The 25,766-nt window shown below is 39.5% G+C and overlaps 1 protein-coding gene across 1 annotated transcript in view; it reads left to right on the top strand.

Annotated features, from left to right (window-relative positions):
- The window catches only part of LOC147692934 (contactin-3-like), an 830,755-nt gene extending 816,490 nt beyond the window's left edge, over positions 1–14,265 (top strand). Inside the window, exons 22-23 of the mRNA XM_086939195.1 lie at positions 11,972–12,137; positions 13,740–14,265. Of these exons, the coding sequence (XP_086795321.1) occupies positions 11,972–12,137; positions 13,740–13,834 (261 nt within the window). The 3' untranslated portion in view covers positions 13,835–14,265. The remainder of the gene's footprint in view (positions 1–11,971; positions 12,138–13,739) is intronic.
- The last annotated feature ends 11,501 nt before the right edge of the window (positions 14,266–25,766 follow it).

Raw genomic sequence — 25,766 nt, 5'->3', positions numbered from 1 at the left:
TGATTCTAAAAATTATTATGGGTTCTGCACTTGGAATTTACTACTTCAAATGTGTGCAGGTGTCTAATAGGTATCATTTTTGTCATGTATATGAATGTTAAATATATTGTTTACAGATATATTGTGCTGTCATAGGGGCTGAATACGATGGTGGACGGACTTCTGACCGGCCACCATCATCTCGGTAATGGGGGCCACCCGCCTATTAGGTGGTGGTTTCACATATGATATTACAATGCGGCCGCCACCACAGCAGCCCCAAAAGGCATTTTTAACATTGCAGCGGGTGCTGCTGGCTGCAGCACCCGCCACAATGCTAAGAGGACAGGCTTTGCTTTTTCCTGCACTACGTGGCAGGCACCACGCGGTGCTTGCTACATGGTGCAGGGAAATGTAAGGGGTTACCCCCAAGTTCAAATTCAAACTGCCCCTGCCCAAGTGGGGCACACAATGGGCCCCTAAAGTCATTCCCCACCAGCCTTTCGGGGATCCAGCATCCTAATCCGGTGAACTGTGCCTGCTAGGCACCGCCACCATTCTGTGGATGTGGGTCGGTCCGACAGGCAATCGTAACGATTGCTTCTGTCGGACCCGTGGCGTTCGGGCTCTCCGCCTGCCAGCACACCACCCACCATCACAATCTGGCAAGCGGTAATTGGCCTCACGATGGCTGTGAACCCACCACCGGCAGACTACCGGTGGCAGGTTCGCTGATATCCTATTCAGGCCCATAGTTACTTTTAGGGTTGCAATTAAAATGCTTAATTATGTACTTCTAATTAAATATTTGATTTGTTATGTTTATTTCTTCGTTCTTAGCTTTCACTCTTATTTTAGTTTGCTGGTTACTTTGTAAGCTAGGGTGTCTAATGTTTTACCTGAAGTATTTTTTTGATTATTACAATTGCTCACAATAATTTTACTATATTTATTTAATTACATTTTTATAATGTGCCTCTTGTTGAAACAAACTTCAGATTCTTTTATTTTGATTTGTATAATTAAGATTGTTTTAGATTGTTAAGATTGTAAGGTTTATTGAGTAGCGTTTGTTTGGATATAAATATGGTATGTATTGCTTATAAGTTTGTATAAAATGGAGTAATTGTTTTCAGGTGTAATTATTCATTTTAATATTATATAATATAATATTTAATCATACTATTTAAATTAATTATTTTACATTCTGTCATAATTTAACAAAAATGATCTTTTAAAAAATTCATGTTTATCTATTTGTGCTTGTAAAAGCTCATTTTAAGGCAAAAATATTGCTTAATGTTGTTTCCTCGAGGTCTGGCTGAGTATAGTGTTTTATTGTTATTTTTGGATTACTACTTTAATTTTTTTATTGAAATACTGTCTTTTTTGTTTAAAGTCAAATGATGTTATAAAATATGGAGCACTTTATGTGGAGATTATTAATTATATTGGTAAATTTGAAAAACAAATAATGCGTTATCTTATGAGTTAGATTACTTACAATTGCTTTGTTTGTTTTTGGTTTTTATTTAATTAGTGTAAGTGTTCGTTTTTATATGAAATAAATTCATGAAAATATATTATATGTTAACCATGAATATAAAAAAGCCCTTTTTAAATATATTTTAGTTCAACAACATCATCTACTTCTGTTAAAATTCAAATGTTATTTGAAAATAAGAGTAAGGTTAATACGGTTCACCCTGTCCCTAATGTTTACACTATCCCTAAAAATGTTTTGAGCTGGATGTACATGTATATACATTTAAAATTGGAATTAAAGTAATACATCTTGTAATCTTCCTTCCCTTATGCATTGCATACAATGTTTGTGGGAAAGTTGTTACAGTAGTAAATGTGATCTCTTGAATATTATTGAACTTTCCTGTGTTTTTTGGGCCTAGACTTAGAATGGTAATTCTCACACCCCCATCACTTCATGTATTTCTAATTTCCTTAGGAGTTTAATAAATAGATCTTATTTTTACATTTATTTCACTTTTTGGAAATGTTCTTGTTGTAATTTGAATGTTTTAAATGTTTTATAGATGGTAGTGATACTTCTGATATAATTTGAAATAGGTTTAGAAAATAATTATGTATATTTCTTTGCATTAATTGAATAAATTAGGAAACAATATTATACATTTTAATTTTTTTAATTATCCTTTTTAAATTTTAAGCATGCTTTTATATTTTTCCCAGATACAGATACATTAATATGTTTAATGTTTGCATATCTTTAAATAGTGTGTATGTTTAAATATTCACAATTTTTTCCAGTTTAGAAAGAATTAGAATTAGTGTTACTATCGTTTGCATAATTACTTTCATTTTATGTCCCTAATGGGACCTATTCAGAAAATGCGTTTTGCAGTATATTTAGTTAATACTACAATAATACTACGAAATTCTATTCACAAGCCTAACTTTGGTGTTCTATGCCTTTCAAGGAGAAAAACAAGTACAGGTCATACAGGACATCCTGGAATGTACCATGCTAGCTAAACTGATTGCAATAAAAACCTAGAATATGTACCACTGAACTTGGCTTGAAGGAAACAAATAAACTTGAAAAGTTCCGAACTCGCCCCCCCACAACCAACTGGGATGGTCCCATTTCTTGCGGTGAGCAATTTGCCAAGACCTAAAACATCCTGACACTGCTCTTCTTAAAAGCAGTTACTGAAAAAGAGAAAGCATCCAATATAATAATTTAAATGATGATAAAGGAGCTATGTGTGATTAAAACCACAGTGGTCTATGTATGAGAGGACATCAAGGCCCTCACATTTGAAATCAGATAATTAAGGACAGAGTTGGCCTATTTTCAAACACAGCTAGACACTGGTAAACTGAAACCTATGCCATAGATTCTCACTTTGATCCGACCTGAGAGGAGGCGGGGATCTCCACTATTGGAAACCTCTACAAGGACAATACCCTGTTACCCTTTAACGATCTAGTGGAGCGGCACGAGCTTCCCAGGAGGGACTTCCTGTTACTTGCCTCTCTGATGACAGCCATCCGTAAACATTGGAAGAAGGGAATGGTGGAACCACCGATGTCGTTGCTATGCCAATATGTAGTATCAGCGGCTGGGACGATCAAGGCAGTCCCTAGCCTCTATAGGCGGCTCCAGGAGATGAGAAGGCCCTTAGAGAGCCTGCGTCTTAAATGGGATACAGACTTTGGGATGCCCTTAGCTGAGAAGCTGTGGGAGACACTAGTAGAGAGAGCATGGAAAAGCTCTAGAAATGGGTGAAAAGAATCAGAAATAGTACAATACACTTATCATAAGGAATATGGCACGTGGGACACCACTCGCTTTACTCTTACCATCAAAAGGATAAACAATGGCAATAAATGCAAGAAGTTCTTATCTTAAATGGTTAAAAAAAAAAAGTGTAGCATTGATATGTGAAACACACTTCACAATCTCAGAATTAGAGAAACCAGAAGAGGAAAAGGTGGGTAGCATCTACAAAATGAGACAGCCTGCAGTCCAACTTGAAGGACCACATCAGGGGACATTTCCCAAGAAATGCAGTGTAGCAATACTTAAAAAAAAAACTACAACATACAGTCCTTAAAATATGAACTGACTGATGGGGTCAGTTTGCATTTATAAAGCAATGCTCTCTTGCCACAACACTAACAGTGGAATCGGTCACACCAAGCACAAGCAAAGCAGGATTTCTAGCTGCACTACCACATGTTCTTATTGAAAAAGAGAATGCAAAAATAGAGACAGGGAATAATCGTAACCTGGTCCTGCATCTCCAGCTAAGAAAAGCAGACAGAAAAGGTACACTCTAAGAATATATCTGAACATACAAAGACTCTAACAATTTACAATTACTTGATCCTGGAATGTAGGAAGTTTGAACAAACTACTCTTTTCACTACCAAAGTAGGTGGTGCTCACAGATTGCAGAGTCCAGGTACTGGTTTCAAGTTTATCCTAGCCTTCTCGCCCTGAGCAAGCTAGCCCTTGGAGTCAGTTTGGGGTACTGAGATCAAAATCATGCAGGTCTAGTCCACTCACCCAGACAGGAAGGCAACAGGCAAACAGTGCAGCTGTCCAGGAGAGTGGCAGTCCTTTCAGCAGCACAACAGTCCTTCTTCCTGGCAGAGTATCCACAGGTCCAGAAGTTTTTTGAGGAGTTGCTGTTCGAAGTCCAATATTTATAACCAGTTCTGCTTTTGAAATGGGAGACGCTTCTAGTTATCCATTTGAAGTCCAGAGCCTTCCTGTCTTCCTTGCCCTGGCTCCATACTAACTGAAGGGGCATGCAGTTTTTTGTGTGGAGGCAGTAAACATCCTATTCAAGTGTATGTAGGGCTGTGCCCAGCTCCACCCTCCCATTCTGCCAGTGATGGCCCATCCAGGCACACCTAAGCTCTCTATTGTGGCTGTCTGAGAGGACTGCATGAGGCTAAACAGTCAATTACAGCCAGTTAAGTGACCCATTAGTAGGGCTGGGCATAGTGTTCGAGCAGGCATACACGGTGTGCCACGGAGACGGAACCAATCTGTGCACACTCCGCATAGCTCCACTACGTGCCACCCGCCAGAAAACTACTTCCCTTATCAGCGGCGTCCCAGCGCTGCCCTCTTCCTCTATCGCGCCTTCTTCATAAAAACTGCGCATGCAGGGGCGCCCGCGCATGCGCATTCCTTGCTATAAATGGGCATGTGCCCACGCATGCGCAGTTTTCATGAAGAAGTCGCGATAGCGGAAGAGGGCAGCCCGGGGATGCCACCGATAAGGTAAGGAGTTTTCTGGGTCTTTTAAATAGATGTTTTTAAATGTTTTAATAGTGCTGGTGGGAGGCAGGTGGGCGACCAACTCCGCTCCGCTGCAAGTGTGCATAGACTTGCCTGCTGCGCCTACTTCACGGAACGCGGAACAGGCAAAATTCTGCACACTCCGTGGGCGGAAAAGAGTTTTCCGCCCCCCCCCCCTACCCATTAGCAGTCTACAGGCACTAAATGGCTAAGGCAAGAAAATGCCAAATTTCTACCCTGAAACCGAATCCAGGATGCTTCTTTCCAACTTTCCGATCCAGAAACCTGGCTTGGCAGTTCGGTCTGCGGGTTCCCATGAGGAACAGGGTCAAGACTAATTTGTATATGGCTGGGTCTGAACTGGGGTGGTGAAGTGAGCTAAACAACAATGATGGATTCAACTCAGATCTGTGACTGGAGTTGAGTTTCTGAAAAGTTTCAGTGTTCCGTCCATCATCACCTTGTGTTAACTTTCTAAAAGTGGCATTTTCAAAATTGTGACTTAAAATACAAATTCACCATAATAGAGGATTTTTCATTGCAATTCCAAAGAAACCAAACATAAACTGGTTACCTGATGTCATTTAGAAATTACAGTTTATTAAATATAATAAAGTAACTAAAATCTTAGCCTATGAGAGAGGTAGGCTTTGTAGTAGTAAAACAATAATTTGAGTTTTTAACTACCAGGACATGTAAAATTTTAAAGTGCAGGTCCAACTTTTTTAATACTGTACCCTGCCCCCTGGGCTTTCCAGTGCCTACTCTATTGGTGATTTATATGTATTAAAATAGAAGCTTTTGAGCTGGCAAAAGTTTTATTTTGCCTGATCAAAATGGCAGTTTAAAACTGCACACACTGGCTGCAATGGCAAGCATAAGGCTGGTTAAAAATGCCTCCTTAAGTGGGTGGCACAATTAGTGCTGCAAGCCTACTAGTAGCATTTAATGTACAGGTCCTGGACACATGAAATACACTTTCCCAAGGCTTGCAAATAAATTAAGTAGGCCAATTGGGTATTGGACATTTCTGCCAGGTTTAGAGGAGAAAGGATAAGCACTTAGGCACTGGCTAGCAGTGGTAAAGTGCATAGAGTCCTAAGGCAAGCAAAACAAATTCGGCAAGACGTGGAGGGTAAAGGCAAAAGATTGGGAATGGCCCTGCCTGAAAGGGTCAAATCCAACAGGACCTTAATCTTTGTAAAATTGATTTTTATTTTTTAATGCTATAATTTGGTACTAGATATTATTCACTTATATTTTTTACTCTTCATTGTTTTGCTGTCACTTTTTCTCTACTTTAGATTGTAAGTATAGAAAGTCAATATTTTAGTCAACTATATAGTTCACACTACATCTGTGTAATAAAATATTGTATATACTTGCTATTTCAACAGACGGTTACTTTAGGATTGGTGAAACGTTCATTTTCTGTGATCAGTTTTGAAGCTTGAATTACTGCATACAATATTGGCACTGTAGGCCTGAAAATACAAATATCAAATAATGGTAGTTACAGTGTGATAGTGTTACAGTTAACAATTTAATGAGTTTCAGTTTGGAAATGGTGAAATGTCTTTGTAGAGCACTAGATTTAGCAAATATTTCAAGAAGCACATTTCATTCACTTCAATTAATTGACAGTGATGAATATTCAAAATTACACAAAATGCCATGTTCTTCCTTAGCTGTGGCAGGGAATATACAGAAGTAAAGAATAGTAGTAGTGACCATATTTTTGAGACCTTTACTGAGGCAAATTTAGAATGTAAGCATTATAAAGGTGACTTAGCAACATAGGTAAACGTGTACAATTTGTGCCACTTATGAAGTGGTGATCACCAGCTCACAAGTTCGAACCCACCAAGACCGACTCAAAAATTCTGAAGCTTGGCACACTGAGCACCCTTTAAATTGGATCACAGTATCACCTGTTTTCTATTGCAACTAATAATTTCTGCACTGTAGTGCAGAGCTCTGTTTAGAAATAGTTTCTCAATTTAATTATTTTACTATTCTTTTTTCTTTTTAGCAATAGTATTAGTAGACATCTCAGGAATATCTTATTGAATTATGAAAGAATAGTGCCCGAGTTTTTAAACTTGTAACACCTGCTAAAATGAGAAATATTTGACTACTGTCACTATGTAAATGATTGAGAGGCTATGACAGTTACTTAGATCATTTAACACCTTGGCTGCTAGGCGTTTTCCCCTCCTGTGCTGGAAATTGCTATTTTATATTATTTTATGACGAGCTGGGCTCGTCATCAGCACACGACCACTGTGCACCATGACGAGCCCAGCTCGTCATCAGCATCGAAAGGGTTAAGGAGCAAACATTTTGCAAACAAACAGAGCAGAGCTTTGACGGACTTCACAGTTAGGTCAGCATGTTTATAGTCTGGGGTGAAACGTAGCTGCTACCAGTTGAGGTATTGAAGAGTTGCTACTTGCTCAATGTCTCAGGTGTGTATTTTTTTTTTTGGTTTTATACATGTGATAAATGGTCCTTTTTGGATACTTCATTTCACAAAATAAGAAATACACAAAGGTAAATCATATATAGGGCCAGGATGTGTCTCTTTGGGTAGGGTGAGTACCCAAAGCTGATGTTGTGCAAATATGGCTTCTGTTAGTTTGTATTTAAATATTCAGTGTGGAGTTATCAGTCAATTCCTGGAACGCACATGATTGTATTCGGCAGGAGAAGTTAATGGAATTCTGTTGTGCCCTACACCAGTAGACACAGGTAGCCATGTTAAGTTTCAGAGTCTTTTGTAGTGTAACTACACCTCCAACTCACCAAACCTTTTTGTAGAAAGCTATGTGGCTAGAATACCTACATGTGGCTGTAGTGTAACTACACCTTCAACTTACTAAACCTTTTTGTAACTCCAGAGGAGTATTCCAGGCTGTAGTGCCCGTTGGTAATGGCACAGGTGGGTAGGGCTGTCCATTGACAAGGACACTGGTTGGGCTGGTTTGCCTGGAACTCCATTCTTCTTCATGTAGTTGCTTTAGTTTCTTGTAGTTTCACTTGTCACTGTAGTTTCTAAGTTTCTTGTCTTTTCTCTTGGTTGCTTTACCAATAATCCATAAAAGACGCATGAGTAAGTCCACTCATCGCCAAAATAATGTTGTGCCCTACACCAGTAGACACAGGGAGCCATGTTAAGTTTCAGAGTCTTCTTTATAAGTTTCAGGTCCAAGTAACATCAGTCTGAACTCCAGCCAGCTCTGGTCGAGTACCAGCCCAACAAGGAGCAGCCTGCCTAGCTGCTCAGCCCATCTCTAACTGACAACACTCATCCACTCAGGCACCCAGTCATAACCAACCATAACCAACTCACACTCTAGCTGAGCAGCTAGGAGCACCTAGGCTGGTGTATATATAAATGCAACATAGAGGATACAACAAACTCCACATGTCTTCCTCGTTTCCACAACTGCTTGAGCAAGTGTTAATAAAATGAGCTAGCAGCTGATTGTTGGACCTGGCCCTTTTTACAGGGTTATCTCCAAATGTTTTGCCTTACTCATCCTATTTTTCTGAAAAACTTTTGGTTGGCTGTAGGTCTTTGGGTATTTTACTACTGCTAATCAGTGCTACAGTGCATATGCTATCTCCTCGAAACAAGGTATGATTGGTTAACACCTGTTTGACCTATTTGATTTACTTGTAAGTCTCTTGTACAGTGGTATACCATATACTCCAGGAATGTAAATTAAATGCTACTGGTGAGCTTGCAGCACTGCTTGTGCCACCCGCAGAAGTAGAGTTCCAAACCTCTCTGAGGCCTGCCATTGTAGGGTCTGCGCATGCAGTTTACTGCCAGCTTGACTTGGCATTTAAAAATATTTGCCAAACCTTAAACTCTCCTTTTATTACACATCGGTCACCCCAAAGGGAGGCCCTAGGTAGCCCTATCGGCAGGATGTTGTGTATGTAAAATGTAGGACATGTGTATTTATTGGGTGACATGTCCTGGTTGTGACAAACAGCCTCTTTGTTTCTCACTGCTGTGAGACCTTCTCCTCTCATAAGCTAGCATTGGGAATTCCTGTATATATTTTAACGTAGTAATTCCTGTTCTTAAAGGAGTAGCATTGCCATGTTTGGTATGTTTAAAATGATAGTGAGAAATCTTGTTTAATGGTGTAGTTGGAATTTACATTACTATTTTAGAAATACCACTTTTAGAATGTGGCCATTTCTCTGTCCTTATGACTCTGCCTTGCAGCCTGACTCCAATGAATGTCTGGGCGAAAGCTACACTTTGTACATACTTTCCAGGGAGCCATTACAAAGGACGTTTTGGGTGTGACAGGGTTACATCTACATTCATATACATACTGATCGCCTTCCTGGGCTGGGAGAGTGATAGGGTGTTCACAGTTTACAACTGTATAGGCTGTGTTCTGCCCTCACACAAAGGGCTGATTTAGCCCCCACTGAAGTCTGGATCCAGGGCTGGGTTGAAAGGGAGTATTGTGGACTTCTAAGGTTTCTTGTGAAGTTACCCCAATATCAAAGACATTTATGAGTATAAGGACAGGGGCTCTGGCCCCATGATTGGAAACACTGCATGGGGCATGTAACCAGACACTGCTGGCTCTACATACTGCACCAGAGGACTGCTGTACTGCCGGAAGGAACCGTCATTGAGACAACCTACTTTGTTAAGCTGACCTATTGGGCTACTGGAGGGACTACCACTTTGCTAAGGACGTTAATGTGCTGGCCTGCCTGTTGTCACTCCCTGTGTGCCATCCGAAGTGTTCTCCCAGGAGCTCAGTGCATGCTGAGCGCTGTGTTGTCCCTGTCAAGAGTAGAGGGACAGTCAGAGGGTAGTGAGACAGTTTGATTTTAACCCTCTACAGCAGTGGTCTTTAAACCTTTTAAACCCAGACCCCATCTTAAAAACATTCATTTATTAGGGCCCCCAACTAATTTTTCACACTTATTTTAATAAATTCGAAATGTTTAAATATGTTTAAACATTTCAGTTAAGTTTTAAAAATTCAATCAAATACATGATTAACAAACGTTCCATTCTGGTAAGCCAGGCCTACTAAAGTGTAATAGTATCCATAGTGTGATTACCAGTAATGGTGGTGGAGAGAGGCTTGAGTAATATTTGCAGTGCCTTCCCCTTTGATTTTAGTTGTTAGTGATGGCCCATTACATAGTGGCTTACTTATATTTTTGTACTTAAAACAAAACACTTTGATCAGCCATAATGCTTCTCTTGGTCAGGGCTGGTGCCCCTCGGATCAATGGAGGCTCCCCGTGGGTTCTTTCCCCACCACAGCCAGACTTCTACTCTATAGTAATCTCTGTATAGATCTGTAAATATCAAGGACAATATTGTTTGTCAAGTGGAGTACATGTTTGAATCATGAAGTGATTTTGGTGGCGCTGTTTATAATGCAGTTAGGCTGGATATTAATTTTAGTGATATCAATTTTGAAGTCGAATTAGCACTGCTGAAGACTTTGCAGTTGGAGCATATTCAGGTCTTGAACAAGAGGCAGGATAGGGATAATCCTTGAGGGATAGTATATACAGTATTGCTGGAGTGGTAATAAATGTATATAAGACCGTTTAACATCTCTATCTCACACCAACAGAGTTGATCCCTACTGGTGATGTTTCCTTTACTTCTCGGTAACAGAAATTTGCAGTCCTTTATGGAAAGATCATGAGCTATATATCACATAAATCAAGATCACAATACTATATATGAGTTCAGTCAATGAGAGTCGATTATACTTTTAAAGGGTTTTATTCTCATTTGAAAGGTTTAATAAGTTATTTTTCTTTTCATTCTTTATTTAGTTAGTTTGAGAATCAGTCAGATGACAAAAATGATAGTATAATATGGTTCGAACAAGTCATATCAAATAATGCAATACAGCACATTCCATAAAGGAAAGAATCCCTGTTCTTAAGAATGGGGCGAAATGGGATGGAGATTGACAGGCAAGAATGAGAGAAAACATGAAGCTTAAATTAGATCAATCAATTAGTATCATTTGACATTCCTATAGACAAAGGTGCACCAACGTAAAAATAATCACAAAATAGGAGTAGAAACTGCAGTCACCAAACAGGTAGGGTAGGATGTCAAATCAGCATTCAAACTTCAGCACAAAGCTGTTACCATTCATCTTCAGTGTGGACAATTGGCATGGGTATGGAAAACATCAGGGAAGTGGGTTAACCTACTCTAGGAACATGCACTTATATAAACAGTAGAAATAATGTTGCAGTTCTCGTAGCATCTTATCTTCTTCTCGTCCAATCATCTTTTGACTCTTCTTGAGAGCAGCCTTGTCCCAGTCTTTCCCACGTCTATGCACAATAAAATTCACTATGAATTATGTTGAAATATAAAACATCTTTTGAACTATGTCTACATATAAGACTTTCGATTCTTAGACCTCCTTTCCCATAAGTATGAGCACATTCTATCCTTCTAAAGAAAAAAAAAGTGTATGTTAGGCCAAACAATAGACTATGTGGAGTAAAAACAACTGCCACAAATATTATTCAGCACCTCATTTCTTCATTATAGAACAATGAATGTTAAGTTAAAAGATTAACACTTTTTATTCATGCATTGTATTTAGCATGTGAAATAATATGAAGTTATTGTATTCAATGATGAAGCATTTCTAGCAAAGCATTTCTAATTGTATTATTAATTGAATACATTCTTTAATACAAAATGAAGTTCTCACTAAAGGCATATCAGGGTAAGGTCAATTCTAAGCATTTTGTGCACATCTCAGCACACTTAACTCTATTGCTTGTAAAATGAAGCTTGCTTTCAACATTTTGAGGTCTAGCACTAATAAGTATGTCTATGCATTATAATTTGCACATTGTAATGTCAGTTTAAAATAAATAAATTGCATGTAAATATTTCACAATGTGTCCTTAACTATCTTAAATGTTCTTACTTAGTATATTTATTTAATCCCCATCACTGCCTTCCGAGCCCAGAGGCCCAGGTATATGGAAGACCATACTGAAGAGAATATCAGTGCATATTCTAATGCATTCTCCTGTGTTTTTTTAATCCTGTCACCAACCTGACCAAAATATCCAGAACCCAAAGTTTAAAGTTTTTTCTTTTGCTTACATTGAATTTGTGATGTAATTTCATGACTTATTTTTGATTTTTGGTAGGTTTTATACTGGACAAATGACATCCAGAAAAACATTCTACAAACCAAATATACCTCAGCGGAGCTGTTCTTACCGATCAGTGAAGATTACAACATAGAAATTGTAGCAACGACAGAGGGTGGTGATGGTACAAAAAGCAACCAAATCAGGATACCAAAAATGTCAAGTATGTTAAGTACACAAAATAATTTGAAGTCATTAAGCTATGGTTGTTCTGTTAGCATTGTGAATTTTACCATCTTGATGCTGTAAATTCCAGAGTCAATACAATTGAACAATAAACATCTAGCAAGTATATGTAACTTTTTATAGGGAGGGGGTTACTCCCAAAATATGACTTCAATCACCATTCTTAACCATATGTAATAGAATTTAGAGCAGTGATACATGAAACATACTTTGACAAGCATTTCCTTGATTTGAAAATGCAGTTGAAATGCAGCTGATGAATAGTTTGGGATGAAAGACAAGTGGTGCAATTAAACTACTGTTAACATTTACCCTTAGAGTAATTAATGGATATTAAATATAATGTTCCTGAGATCAGCAGAAGTTTCAATGTTATTCATATTTCTGCCTGGAATTTCACTAATGTTTCACATCTTTTGATGATGTGGCCCTTGAGCATGCCAAATAGTACATTTATACCTTAATAGAAACTGTTGGAAATTTCCCTGATCATAAGTGAAGCATAGCAGAGTGGGTGAAATTAGGTCCTTCAAAAGGACTGGGGCATATATTCACTCTAAGATGGACATTTCCTCCAGCTCACAGAAATTCGAACTGGTGATGTGAGGATTTATTGCGTCAGGGGAGTGGTGTCAACAACTGCCACAGTTTTTTTTTGGCATTTAGTTTTTATGACGCTTGGAACTGAGAGGTAGTTTAAATGCCCCAAAACATAATCAGGAATTGACCATGTAGTAGATTGTCTGGAGGTTCTCAAAACACCAGTAAATGAAGGCCAAAGATGAGTTCTCCCCCAGTCATCTATGGACAATTCCACTTTATCTGAGTTACCACTTGATCATTTAAATCTAATCTAACGATGTTCCCATTATTTACAGATACACAAACACACACACACACACACACACATGCATGCGTGGATACACAAAGTCATAAACGCACCTTTCTCCATTTCTACCACCTGCAAAACGCCCAAGAATATAAAGTAAAAAATGTTTTATGGGCACCTTCATTGTGCAAAAGGAGACAAAAAAGTGAAATACCTAGGCAGAGTAATATGAACATTAGCTGGATTACCACAAACTCTCCACATCCCTACAGTATTAATAAGAGTGTTCGTAATTATGCTTCTGGTGTTGTTACTCTTATTATCATGAATATTGTTGCAATCAGAACAATAATATTAATGATAAGACTGTTTCTTTAAATATTAACAAGATTAATTGCATTGTTAACATCTGTCTAACTCATAGCTAGTGACTTGAACTCAAAAGACAGGCTAAGACTTTGGTCCATGCACGTGTTTCAAGGGGCAGAAGAAAAGAGGGCAACGACATAGGAAGAAACCAGATTATGGAGTATTAGGAGTCTGAGGCATTGTTGTGGAATCAGAGACACTAAACTGTGGTGCTCAATGAACTAGATAGACATAAAAATATTAAAAGAACTGGTTTAGTGAAAGTAGAGGTTGTTGTCATGTATACAAATATATAAAAATATCATATAAATGAACAATCATTTTAAACAGTTTTGGTCCCCATCTTATAACATATGATTATTTTATTTTCTTTTTTTCTAGGTATGGATGCCAGAGGTTCGGTTGCTCCTCTCCTGGATATGTATTCCAACGCTGGCTGCATTTTGATGGCAGTTTTTTGTCTTGTATTAATATGACACATTTGTAGGTCACTTTTATACTTAATATTATAAAGAACAGACAATCTTTGTCAGAGAAGAGAGGAACTGCATGATTAACCTCATTCGGACAAGTTTTTGAGCAATTTATAACCATTGTGAGTTACAAAACAAAAATCAATCATTTTAGATTGATCTGACATGCCTTAAATCTGTGCTTGATGAACCAAAGCGATTTAAATTCTTCAACGGTAGATACTTGAAAAACTGGAATCCATGATGTAAGAAAAGGAGCAGCTGTGCTGGTTTAAAAGATAGCAGCTTGAAAGTAATTATTTTATTTGTTTTATTGGAGTTTTTAAAGAACTGAAAACCACATTGCAGTACTCTCAGACGATCGCACTAGTGAATATTGTGGTACAAGAATATTGTAGACAAAATATCGAAGACCAATATATAGATATATAGATTTACTAAGGCAACCTTGAATATATATATATATTTTTTTTTTTCTTTACGTGTCTCCCGCAATGCTGTCAGCCTCGTCCACTGAAAGGGCCTGGTGCTAGGCAACTGGTGCAAGTCCAGTTCACAATTGTTTAAGGCGATTCTTCTGTAATGGACAAAAAGAAAGCCCGTACTCAGCTTGTCAGCTATAAATGAAGTTTAATCTGCAACGCGTTTCAACCTAATCAGGTCTTCGTCATGTCCTCATTTGGAGTTTGATATAAAAATCTATATTTACTTACTGTCAATATTTTGGATTTGATATTTTGTCATCAATATTTGCCTCCCTCGGTATTCTGGCCACGAATCCTCAAAGTCAATATTTGGATATTAGGTATTATCCAACACCAAGATTTTCTTATTCATGAAAATTATTCCTGCTTCAGTACCAACAGGTATATTTTAGAACATGTTTTTGAATGACAGATAATATTTCTTCCTATGGAAGTGAGTTAATTAATATTGATATGCATTTTATTATACTGTTTATGTCGAACATCTGTTCATAAACGTACTCCAATACCTATTGCATTTCATATTACTGAAATATGTGATGTAGTTGAATTAAACTCGTAATAAAATGTTTTTCATAGCATCTGCCTTTTTGAGGTTCATTCACTCTGAATTTTGAGGTAAATTCTATTTTTGGGTATATAATGGTCTTGGTCTATATGAAAGAGCCTATGAAAATATTAATTTATCCATTTATGTATTTCGTTATTTCACCATTATGATGTCAGATGGGAGAAACAGCACGCAACCTGTGTTCTCAGTCAATGCTTTACCGTAATGAAGGACTTGTACTTTGAAACGATGTTCAAGTCCTCTGATGGGTGTTCACAATGTTTAATTACCTGTTTCATCAATAATAGGCCCTAATGAAGGAAACAGTGCATATGAAGGGGAATGATAATTATCAACAATTAAATAAGAGCTGCAAGTCGCCATTAGCACCTGGCCTCTAAACAGCCATGCTCAGAGGTTTTCTTTCGCCTTGACTGAACTCCAAACTTACATAGTAATCAGGAAGGCTTCAGTTTAAGGCAAACAACATTGATATATGCCCTTTTATGCAACTTATGCTGTAAATGTGCTCAGAAAAGTCTTTATAGGCCTGGTTTGACAGCTTGCCATGTGGCAGAGATCATGTCAGCAGAACATACAACCCACAAAGGGACAGTCCTCTTAGCCATTGTGTTGTTTGGGAGTTGCAAACATTGACTCAATGGGATTGTCATCACTTTTTGACATCATCTAACAGCATTTAGCGGATATTGTCAGTTTCTGCATGAACATTTTAATTCATTTCATGGATTGCATCTGTTCATGGAGGCACATGCTTACAGTACTTTGTCAGATGACTCCTTCGCCCATGTGCTACAACATATTAGCACTCTGCACTCCACATCCCAATAACTAGCCAATGTGACACAAATATAAAGTTAGTTGGAAAACTTCTAAACAGATCAGGTTTCCAGTTCACATAATGGAAGGCCAGTACATGTTGTGTTTCCCAATAGATTTGGTGATTCCCGAGGTCTGTCATTCTTGAGAAAGGTAGACAGTCCTGGGATTAGTCAGAGAGCAAAATGGCTCCAAGTCTAGACATGAATCTGACCTTTTGAAGCATGGAAGCACCACGTTGCTGAAATGAGAATGACTGGAGGATGCAATGATGTCGTGCCTGCTCCACCCAAACACCACACTTCTGTCTGTGTTCCTGTTCTTAGCTTGTGTTTCACTCCCTCACAGATGTATTTTAGCCTCCTAGCAGTGCCCATTGTATGAGGAGTATAACCTACTTCTATCTTGTCAAGGTGGAATGGTCCGCAGATGTCAGATCTTACTCGTTCCTTCCAGCCTCAAAGGTAGACTTAATGCTATTTGTTATGAAGCAGGTAATTATACTCATCTTCAAAAAACTGCATGCAGGAGTTACATTTCCTCAAAGGCCCTCATTACAAGTTGCGGAACAGTAGAGTGGAGAATGTACAACATATGGTGAATATCCTTAACCGCAGATGAGTTTTATACTGGGTGAGGGAAATACCAACTATTTTGTGTTTTCAACTTGAAAATGAGGCATACCATGAAAAATCTATTTTTGACCCACAGAATTCTGCATTTTTTACTTTTTCTGAGTCATTTTCCCTGATGCATTTTGACAGGTTTGACCTGCCATTTTTTGAGGAAAATAGATCACAGAACTCTTAAAATTGATCTTGGTGTAAAGTCATCGTAGTTGTTTTGTGGTCCCAGTTGTGTGACACTGTGCTTCTCTTTCTCTCTTGGCTTTTCTCATTCCCTCCTAGCTGTTTTGAGAAATTTTTAATCCAGGCAATTTTGTTTGAATAGGATGGTGTCCCTGAACGGTGTACCTTTTACTTAATATTAACAGTTTATGTTCCTATTCTATGTATTGATGCCATGCATCTATATGATGGTAATGTGTACATCGCATTGGCAGCTTTCTGGTAACGTTTTAGTTTAATAAAATGCTAAATAAAAACCAATGAACTAAATCCTGAATGCAAATTTGAATGTTATCATTAAAAAAAGCAGTGAGGTCAGGTAAAGCTGGCTGTAATTGAGGGTGGCTAGTTACAGAATTTTGTAAAGAAAAGAACACAAAGTTGTATTGAACAAAGAGTTTCCCTTGTCGACCCACATAATTTTAAATATACATATGAACAGGAATGACATAAACATATATATATTTCATTAACACACAGTCATTGCGGCTATACCACAAACCTGGACTTATTATGGAATATGCTGGCTTGATGAACTGAGTCCTAAAAGGAACAATTTGCTCCTACCCTGTATTATTGTCAACTGCTTTGACCTTGAAGAAAACAAGAATACATTCTGGCCATTCTGCAATGTAATACTGTGTAGCCAAATAAGGAAAGACATTTTTGACCCCTAGGTGCAACTGAACATGTGTACATGCAGTTTTACAAAACCTTTGTTTGTGCATTACATGTTTAAAGCTGTTTAAAATGTTAGTTTATCATAAAATCTCCCTTTAACTTACATTGAAAAGACTCCAAAAGAGAATGAGTTTAGACATTGACACAGGGGCTTAGCTTAGTCAGTAAGATTCGGGTGAGCGTGAACCTGAAATTTCCCAACTACAAATACAGTTGCCGTGGGGTGAAATGGTTATATGACCAAGTTTTGGGATGAACATTTTCCATGAGGAGCAGGCCAGTACTAACAGGCAGCTTCTAGAGATTTAACAGCTATTGAAACTTTAGTTAAAGGACATGCTACAAAAAAGGAATAATCAAGTGGATATGCACAAGAAAGTCGCCTTCCTGGCTTAACGCCTCTCCTCCACTTCTGAAACGCAAGGCTGCACCATATTTACAAAAATGTGGTGCAGCCTTGCATTTCCCCATGAGATGGCGCTAATTTTAGAAACTTAGTGCCAATGCAGGCTCCCTTGCACCAGAGTGCAAGGCTGTCTGGGCGCAGGAGAGGATTGTTCATGTGTAGGAAGGTGTCCCTTCCTGCACATAAGCAATATTAGAAATGCCATTCTGTCACTTACATGTGTGCTGCTTCATGCAGCACACGTGAAAGTGACAAATTGATTTTTTTTAAAGTTTGTTTATGTACAGGAAGGGACACCTTCATATACAAAAACAAACAATGGCATTGTGCTTTTTCCATGTATGCTGCCCAAGGCAGTATCCATGAAAAAATGAGGAGAAATAATGCATTTCTCCTCATTTCGCCATCTTAAGACCAGTTTTTACCTGGTCTTAATTTTCTCACAGCCTCCTATGTACGACACCCTTGTACATAGGGGGACCTTAAAAATGAATGGGTGTTGAACCCCCACCTCAACACCTACTACCAACCTCTTTCACACTAACCATAGCATGAACGGAGGCCTTATGTACAAGGCAGCATTAAGCAATGTCAAGTGCCCTAACGCCGCTTTGTGCATAAGGCACAACCCCTATTGCCACCACAACGTCACTATAGGTGGCGTTGTGGTGGCAATAGGGCCTTGTACATATGCCCCACAGTCTTAAAGCCACTTAGGTGATGCACAAGAAACACCAAAGCCTGCATACAAAGTACAATGGAACGGATTTGCACTAGGTGGGCCTCTGTCTGGAGTGGCACAGTGAGCACAAAATGATGGGTCGGAATGCTACCCTGAGAGACTGCCAATGGATAGTTTATTTCCAAGCATTCATTCCTTCACCTTTGATGTATTTGATTGCTATCAGTATGTCTGTAAACCTGAGACTGGTGCAGCTTTCCAAACCTACTACTTGCAATGTTTCAGAATTCCAAAAAGCAATAAATTTGCACCCATTTAAGTGGCATGTGCCGTAGTTAAGCCTAGGGAAAAACACTGCAATTTAAAAGATGTACACGTTTCCTTCTCTTTTACATGATGACTTTTAACACACATGTGCATGTGTGACAATGCAGGATTCGTTTTTCTGGAACTACATTGCCTACAAATTCCACTTCGTAAGAACTTTATAACGACTACTTGAACATCCTGTAAAGATCAGAACATACATTGTAAAAATTTGTATTTTTTTGTTGTTCATCCATGTGGCGACACAACTATCCTTAGAATATAAATAATGGAGTCCTGACTAAAGGTCTCAGTTCTGAGCAAGAAGCTTTTTTTCTAAATAAACCAGCATTTCCAGGTTTTAGGCAGAGGAGCACTTGCTGTTATTACAAGGTCACTAAATGCTGAAATCTCTGCACAGCTGCTTGCTGATTCCTCTGCGTGGAGGGATGTCCAACTCATGACCAAGATGGGGACCTACATTTTTTCCCTTTAGATAACCGTGGTGGATCATCCAATAGGGGATTATTGGCGGAGCACGAACACACAAACACATGCTTGCATATGTACATTGTTTCGCAAGATGGTGGAACTGTTTATTCTATTCACTGTCCTTACACTGCTAACTACTGTGAATTACTCTTATCAGCATCTGTCTATTGATCATTGCAGCACATATATTCTACACAAGAATCACAATGGTTAAAAAAATATGGAAAAACACTCCTCTATGCATACTCTGTAAATTCCTAAAGGGAAAGAGAGCACTAGTGAACGAGCAAAAGGGTTTTTGATCTTTTACCACAATTTCTGGGATCAGGGTTGTCATGTTCTGTGGATACCATAAATCATTTGTTAGCTGTCTAGATTTTGGGTTGCTTATGGTGGCACTGTGAGCTAGCTGGCCTTTAAGACAACATATCCTGAGGGGATTTATTTATTTATTTGTGCGATTTTTAAAGCACTGCAATTACCCATGGGTGTCTCGGCGCTGTGAGCTATGTTTGATACAACTAATGTGAGATCTCTGAAGCATTTCTTTGTATACTTTCTAAATAAACAAATTATTGGGAGAACAACCATGTCTTTAGTTGCTTTCTAAAGATAATCAGCGTGGGACTGGTTTTTATGGTAAGAGGAAGGGAGTTCCACAATTTAGCTGCTGCGATGGTGAAGCATCTGTCTCCCCAGTTAACTGTCCTCGTTCTGGGTATGTGAAGCAGGTGAGCAGTATTAGAGCGAAGCGTTCTGGGGGTTATTAGAGGTTTGAATGAATTCCTAAGAAATTTAGGTCCAATGTTATTTATTGCCTTATAGACAATACAAAGGGACTTACATTTTGTACGGCTTCTAATCGGAAGCCAATGTAGTTGTTCCAGATGTCTAGAAACAGAGCAGAATTTTGGAATGCCCAGTAAAACTCTGGCTGAGGCATTCTGTATCATTTGAAGTTTGGAGATGACCTTTTCTTGTGCATTAAGGAGGAGGGCATTACAGTAGTCAGTGCGTGAATCAGTCTGGCTCAGAATCAGTCTGGCACCATCTCAAAGTTTATGTTTCCCAACAAATGTGCAGTTCCTACAGAAAGGTGAAAACCATATGGCACAATGAGTACTTCTATGGGTGCAGATTTATTTTTATTATATTATTATTTGGTAAACCACTCAATACATATATTTAAGATTCCACTCCAAAATTTTAACATAGAAAAAGCACTTAGCGAAATGAGAATGACAAGGAAAACCAACGAAGACATAGCCGACCTGATTGTCATCCCCAGAACTAACGGCCAAGCAAAGAAGGCATTTGGGGGATGTCACACCCCAAACAACCCATAAACTATGCCCCTGTCCATCACACCTGACTCCGGTAGTTCTAACCCGAAACCCATGACTATGGTCATGTAAAAAACAATGCCATGGAGTCCCTGTCGTGGGATCACTTATATGTATTTTCACTGCACCCACTCTTCCTTGACCCTGTGAAAAGAAGCCTGTTGGTAGAATTGTCAAATCTGTGCTAGTAGGCAGGGCTCCATGTTTCCAATCTCACATTTAGAAATCGTTTTATCATGTACCTGACAGCCCCATCTACTAAGCCAGAGTAGAGTCTAGAGAGAGGCATGCAAGAAAATTCATAGGGTGAGCCGAGCCATGGCTCTGGCTTGGCTCTAAGCATCCGTGCACAAGCCATAAAAACATTTGGCATGTCTGTTGTGCAACAAACATAATGTACACAAATAAAAGTCTCTTCAAAATTAAACAAAATGTATTTCTTTAAAATTCAGTAGTATTTCACTATAGTACATCAGTTTATATCACTGCATAGTAGAAACATTAATGGTTCCCCTCAACGGACAATGCCATTAGTAAACCATGAGGCAAATCAGTAGTAATGTAAACTCTAAGCATAGCTTAGATTCTCATTATACATTCAGCAACAGTGCACATCCAGATCTCACACATTTAAAAGTGCTTTCTTTTAGAAATTGGGTTTCTGTTTGGAGAGGTAAGTACCCTGTCCAAGCAGAAACTTCAATACTAGTTAGTGTAAGTCACAAACACGCCCTAAATTAACCTGTGATCATCCTCAAGTAGATTGGCACAGAGCAGTCAGGCTTAACTTAAGAGGCAATATGTAAAGTGTTTGTTCAGCACTTCAAACATGAGAACAGTGAAAACACCACACAAAAATATACCATACCTGGTTAGAAAAATAGCACTTAATTTAATAAACAAAACTAGACCAAAACAAGAAAAATCCAATCGGTAGAACCGGAATTATGAATTTTTAAATACTAAACTGAAAAGCATAAAGTGCCAACCCGGGATATCCGGTCATGCTAAATCGGTGTACATCTAAAAGGTCAAGGCAGCTGCAATGGAGTGCAGGTCAGACATAGTTCCAGATCAGCACAGCTGAAGTTTTTCCTTCTGAAGAATTGATTCAAGAGTCCAGTTCATGGGAAATCAAGTCGCCGGGGCAAAGGAGAGAATCACTGGTGGTGGTCGGCATGCCATGAAGAACAGACCAAGCATCACGGACGGGTGGGCTGGAGCCTCTCCAGCAGTTGATGCTTGCTGTGCGAAGAGACAAACCTGAGGTATCTCGCACTGATCTTTGTGCGAGCGGCACAGTTCTGGAGCAAACAGGCCCATTCACTTTCGCAGAGAGCTCAAAAGCTTGATTTAAAGGAACCCAAACAACACTTCCAAGGCACCAGAACCTGAGAGATGCCTCTTGGTGGTCAGGGGCTCATTGAATATGGATCCAGGAGCTGTTGGAAGTCTGATATGTCCCAGAGGCTCAGATCAGGAGGACAGCAGACAAGCCCTTGGAACACTCTGGGGTCCTTGATTCAAAATGGGTTCCAGGTACTGTTCTTCCTCTCCAGGCAAAAGGGCAGTAGGTCAGCACATCAAGGCAGCAAATCTTCTAGATCAGCAATCCAGCAGAGTTACAGTCCTTCAGCAGCCTAGCAGTCCTTCTTCTTGGCAGAATATCCACAGTTCCAGAAGCATACTGAGTTGGTAAAGTCTTAGTTCCCGTTTTTATACCCAGTGGTGCCTTTGAAATGGGGGAGACTTCAAAGAAGGGTTTTAAAGTGCACAGAGGTCCTCTCCTCCAGCCCTGGTTTCAAACTCACTACAGAGGGATAGAACACTTGTAGCATTTAATTTACAGGCCCTGGGCACATGTAGTGCACATTACTAAGGCTGTAAACGTAAATTAAATATGTATTTAGTATATATCAAGGAAGCCATGTTTAGGAGTGTGAGCAAAAGCACTTTAGCCGGCATTAACAGTGCCACAGTTTACTGAGCCCTAAAGCCAACTAAAACACATTCAATAAAAAACAAGAGGAGGAAGGCAAAAGGTTTGGGGGTGACTATGCAGAAAGGGCCATTTTCAACACTTTCACATGTGAGTACAGACAGAAAGGAGACTGTGTGAAATAAAACGATTGTCTAGGATTGCACATCTTCACCAAGAAGGGAAACCATATTCATTCCAGAGTATCATATTTTTCATTCTGAATTTAATCAACCAGATGGGTATCTCTGTCTCTGATCAATGTTTTGTCTTTTATTCTTGGCTGTAAGCATGACACAGATATAAAAGACTCTTCTCTGGGCACTCAGGTCCAACTACAAAGCCATGCCTTGCTTACACTGATCTGATCGGTGAAGAAAAACGATTTGTGTGAACACTTTTGTGTTTAAAGCAAAAAATAAAAATAAGGTCATAGATTGCATGAATTCTGTCCTGCATAACCATTTATGACACATTTGGGCTTAGTGGCATCTAGCTCTTTATTCCATGATACCATAATGACCTGAATGGTCAGAAAGGAGCATGTGGTAAAGAGATGCAAGCAACAGAACATTAAAGTGATCCCGCATATGACAGCCAGTCAGTAAACTCTGTCTCCACCAAGATGAGGCATTGGGACCGAAAAGGCAGAGTTGCAAGGAAAGTGAACTCTGCCGTCAGTACAGAATCTTTGGAGAAAATGTTTAATTCCCTTGGAACCACGCACTGCTGAAAGGATGCCTCTTCCTTTCACACAAGGTTAATCATTAACATTGGATAGATCCCATACATGATGAAAAAACAAGCAGCTTTAGCAAAGCCAAACAGTCTGAGTTTAATATGCTAACACATGGAGTGTAAGAACATTGAATCGAAACAAATTTACAAAATAAAAGCTGATCTATGACAAAGTCTTCCTTACCTTGAATACTATCTTTTTTTGTTTCTACATTTCACAAATGTGGGATGGCATGGGTGCCCTCATACATGTTAACTTTTTAGTTTCCATGACGTAGAAATGAATGAAAAACTGTAATAAAGACCCTTTTTCAACCTTAACTTTGCATAACATAAAAAACTTACTTGATGTCAGGGGAGCCTCTAGTGAATATGCCATTTTTGTTTCTAAAGAAAAAAATACCTGGCCATGGTAGTACTGATGAGAAGCTGGTGTGAGAAAATGCGTGGAGGGGTGACAAGGAGAAACACAGGGAAAAGAAGTGGTAAAAAGTAGGTGTGGATTGTGGGAGAAAAGACCAAACCAGACAAATGAGGGAGGGACGAAGGGAGAAATTAGACTGAGGTGTGAAATGGTAATGTATAGCTGTTTGAAATGGAGGTCTCTAGTTGGCAGAGGTATGCACCTTGTCCAAGTAGGAACCCTTGCTTCTAGTCAGTATACGGGAGATGAACACTTTAAATAACCCCTGCTCACCCTCTTGGTAGATTAGCACAAGCAGACAGGCGTATCCCAAAGGCAATGTGTACAGCATTTGCACCCAGACACACAGTAATACAGTGAAAACAATACAATGGACACCATACCAGTTTAGAAAAATAAAGTATGTTTATATAAACCAAAGAAGACCAAAGCAACAAAATTCCAACAATTCAAAAATGACTTTTAAAGGGTTTCAAGCAATTCTGTTCATAGCAAACGATGGATGCATGCCTTTGACTCCTTCCACCACTCTAAATGCAGAAAGCTCTGTTCAGCCGGGCTATGGGTCACACAGGGAAGGCAGGACAGGACGCACCTCAACTCCCCCTTGTGACTGTCCAAAGTGAATTCACATCCCCAGCTCCTGTCACTCTAAAACGACACATTGAAATCACAACCAGGCAGAGGCACACAGGATGGTTAAAAAAGAAAACAAGTGGAATTTTCAAACACCCACAAATATCTCAAATGCCTTACAATTTATAAATTCCAAACAGCTGCATAGAAGGGAAGCAGCAATAAATACATAGATGCGTCGGTTCCTGAGTCCTTGGGGAGCCAAGACGGTTCTGGTCTGCCGGTGATGCATTGGAAAACTTGCTGCACAGGTGCGATGCATGAAAATCTGGATGTGCTGGAAGTCCAGGCTGCGGCAGCAAGCAGGCGCTGCATCTGTTTCTTCAGCTGTGGCTCCACGATGTGTCTATTTTTTCAGCCGCAAAGCAGGACATGCTTTGGAGTCAATGCAATGATCTCAGACTTTGGAGATCAGTGCAGAGGACTCTGCATGCAACAGAGTTTTCACCCGCTGGCAGGCACTGCGTCAATTCTTCAGCCGCACAGCGGTGGATCGTGGAAATTTCTCCCACCCACCAGTGCTGTGTTAGAAAAGCAGGTTCTGGAAGGCCATCAATTTTCTTGGTTTCTTCAAGATTTTTCAGCTCCCAGCAACAGGAACAACCTTCAGAGGCCCAGAACTGGAATAGGCACCTCCTGGCAGGTCAGAACTCCCAGCAGTGGAGTTCAAGGAAGCTGCTGGTGAAGTCTTTGTATCCGCTCTTCTCCTTGGCAGAGGTTCTTCTCGATTCCAGAAGTTCCCTGGAGTTCTGGCCTATTAGATCTAATATGTATACCCCATTTTCTCTGTGTAGTCTTTGTTGCAAGAGTCTCTGAGTTTAGGAAAAAAAAGTCTGGTTCAGCTTGCTATAGGAGGTGGAGACAGCATTGTGCAGAGTAGACACAGCCTATTCAAGTGCTAGTGCAAACTCCTCCCACTACTGTAAATGCCGAAAGGTCTATTCAGCTGTGGGTGGCTATGGGTAATCAAGGGAAGGCAGGAAACACCTCAACCCCCCCTTGTGCCTGTCTAGAGTGAATGCCTATTTCCAGCTCCTGTCACTCCGAAACCAGACAATTAATACACAAACAGGCAGAGGCATACAGGATGGATAAACAAGAAAATGGCCACTTTCTAAAGGTGGTATTTTCAAACTCACAATTTGAAAAACACCTTTACTACAAGTTGTATTAAATTCTGAGTTCCAGGAGCCTACACCACAAATCTCTAGTTGTTCTCAATTGAAAGTCACACATGTAGAATGTTATGGCGTTGAACAATGCAAACATGCACCCCCACTCACAAAGATCTGGGTTTAATTAATTGTTCTTTTGTTCACCATGCCACCCCAGGTTGGACCCAGCCATATGCAAATCCATCTTGACCCTGTCCCACATGGGAACAGTCCAGCTGGAACTGCCAAGGCAGGTCCTCCCTGGACCGCAAACATGCATCCTGGGACTGGTTTCAGGGCATCACCCTTCATCAGCCAGGCTAGCTTGAATCCAGTGGTGCAGTGAGCACAGGACCCACGACTGGGCATACC

Source organism: Lissotriton vulgaris, chromosome 9 (assembly GCF_964263255.1).
Source record: "Lissotriton vulgaris chromosome 9, aLisVul1.2, whole genome shotgun sequence".
In the NCBI taxonomy this organism is placed as follows: Eukaryota; Metazoa; Chordata; class Amphibia; order Caudata; family Salamandridae; genus Lissotriton; species Lissotriton vulgaris.
Note: the sequence above shows the minus strand (reverse complement) of the source record. Positions and strands in the feature narration are given on the sequence as shown.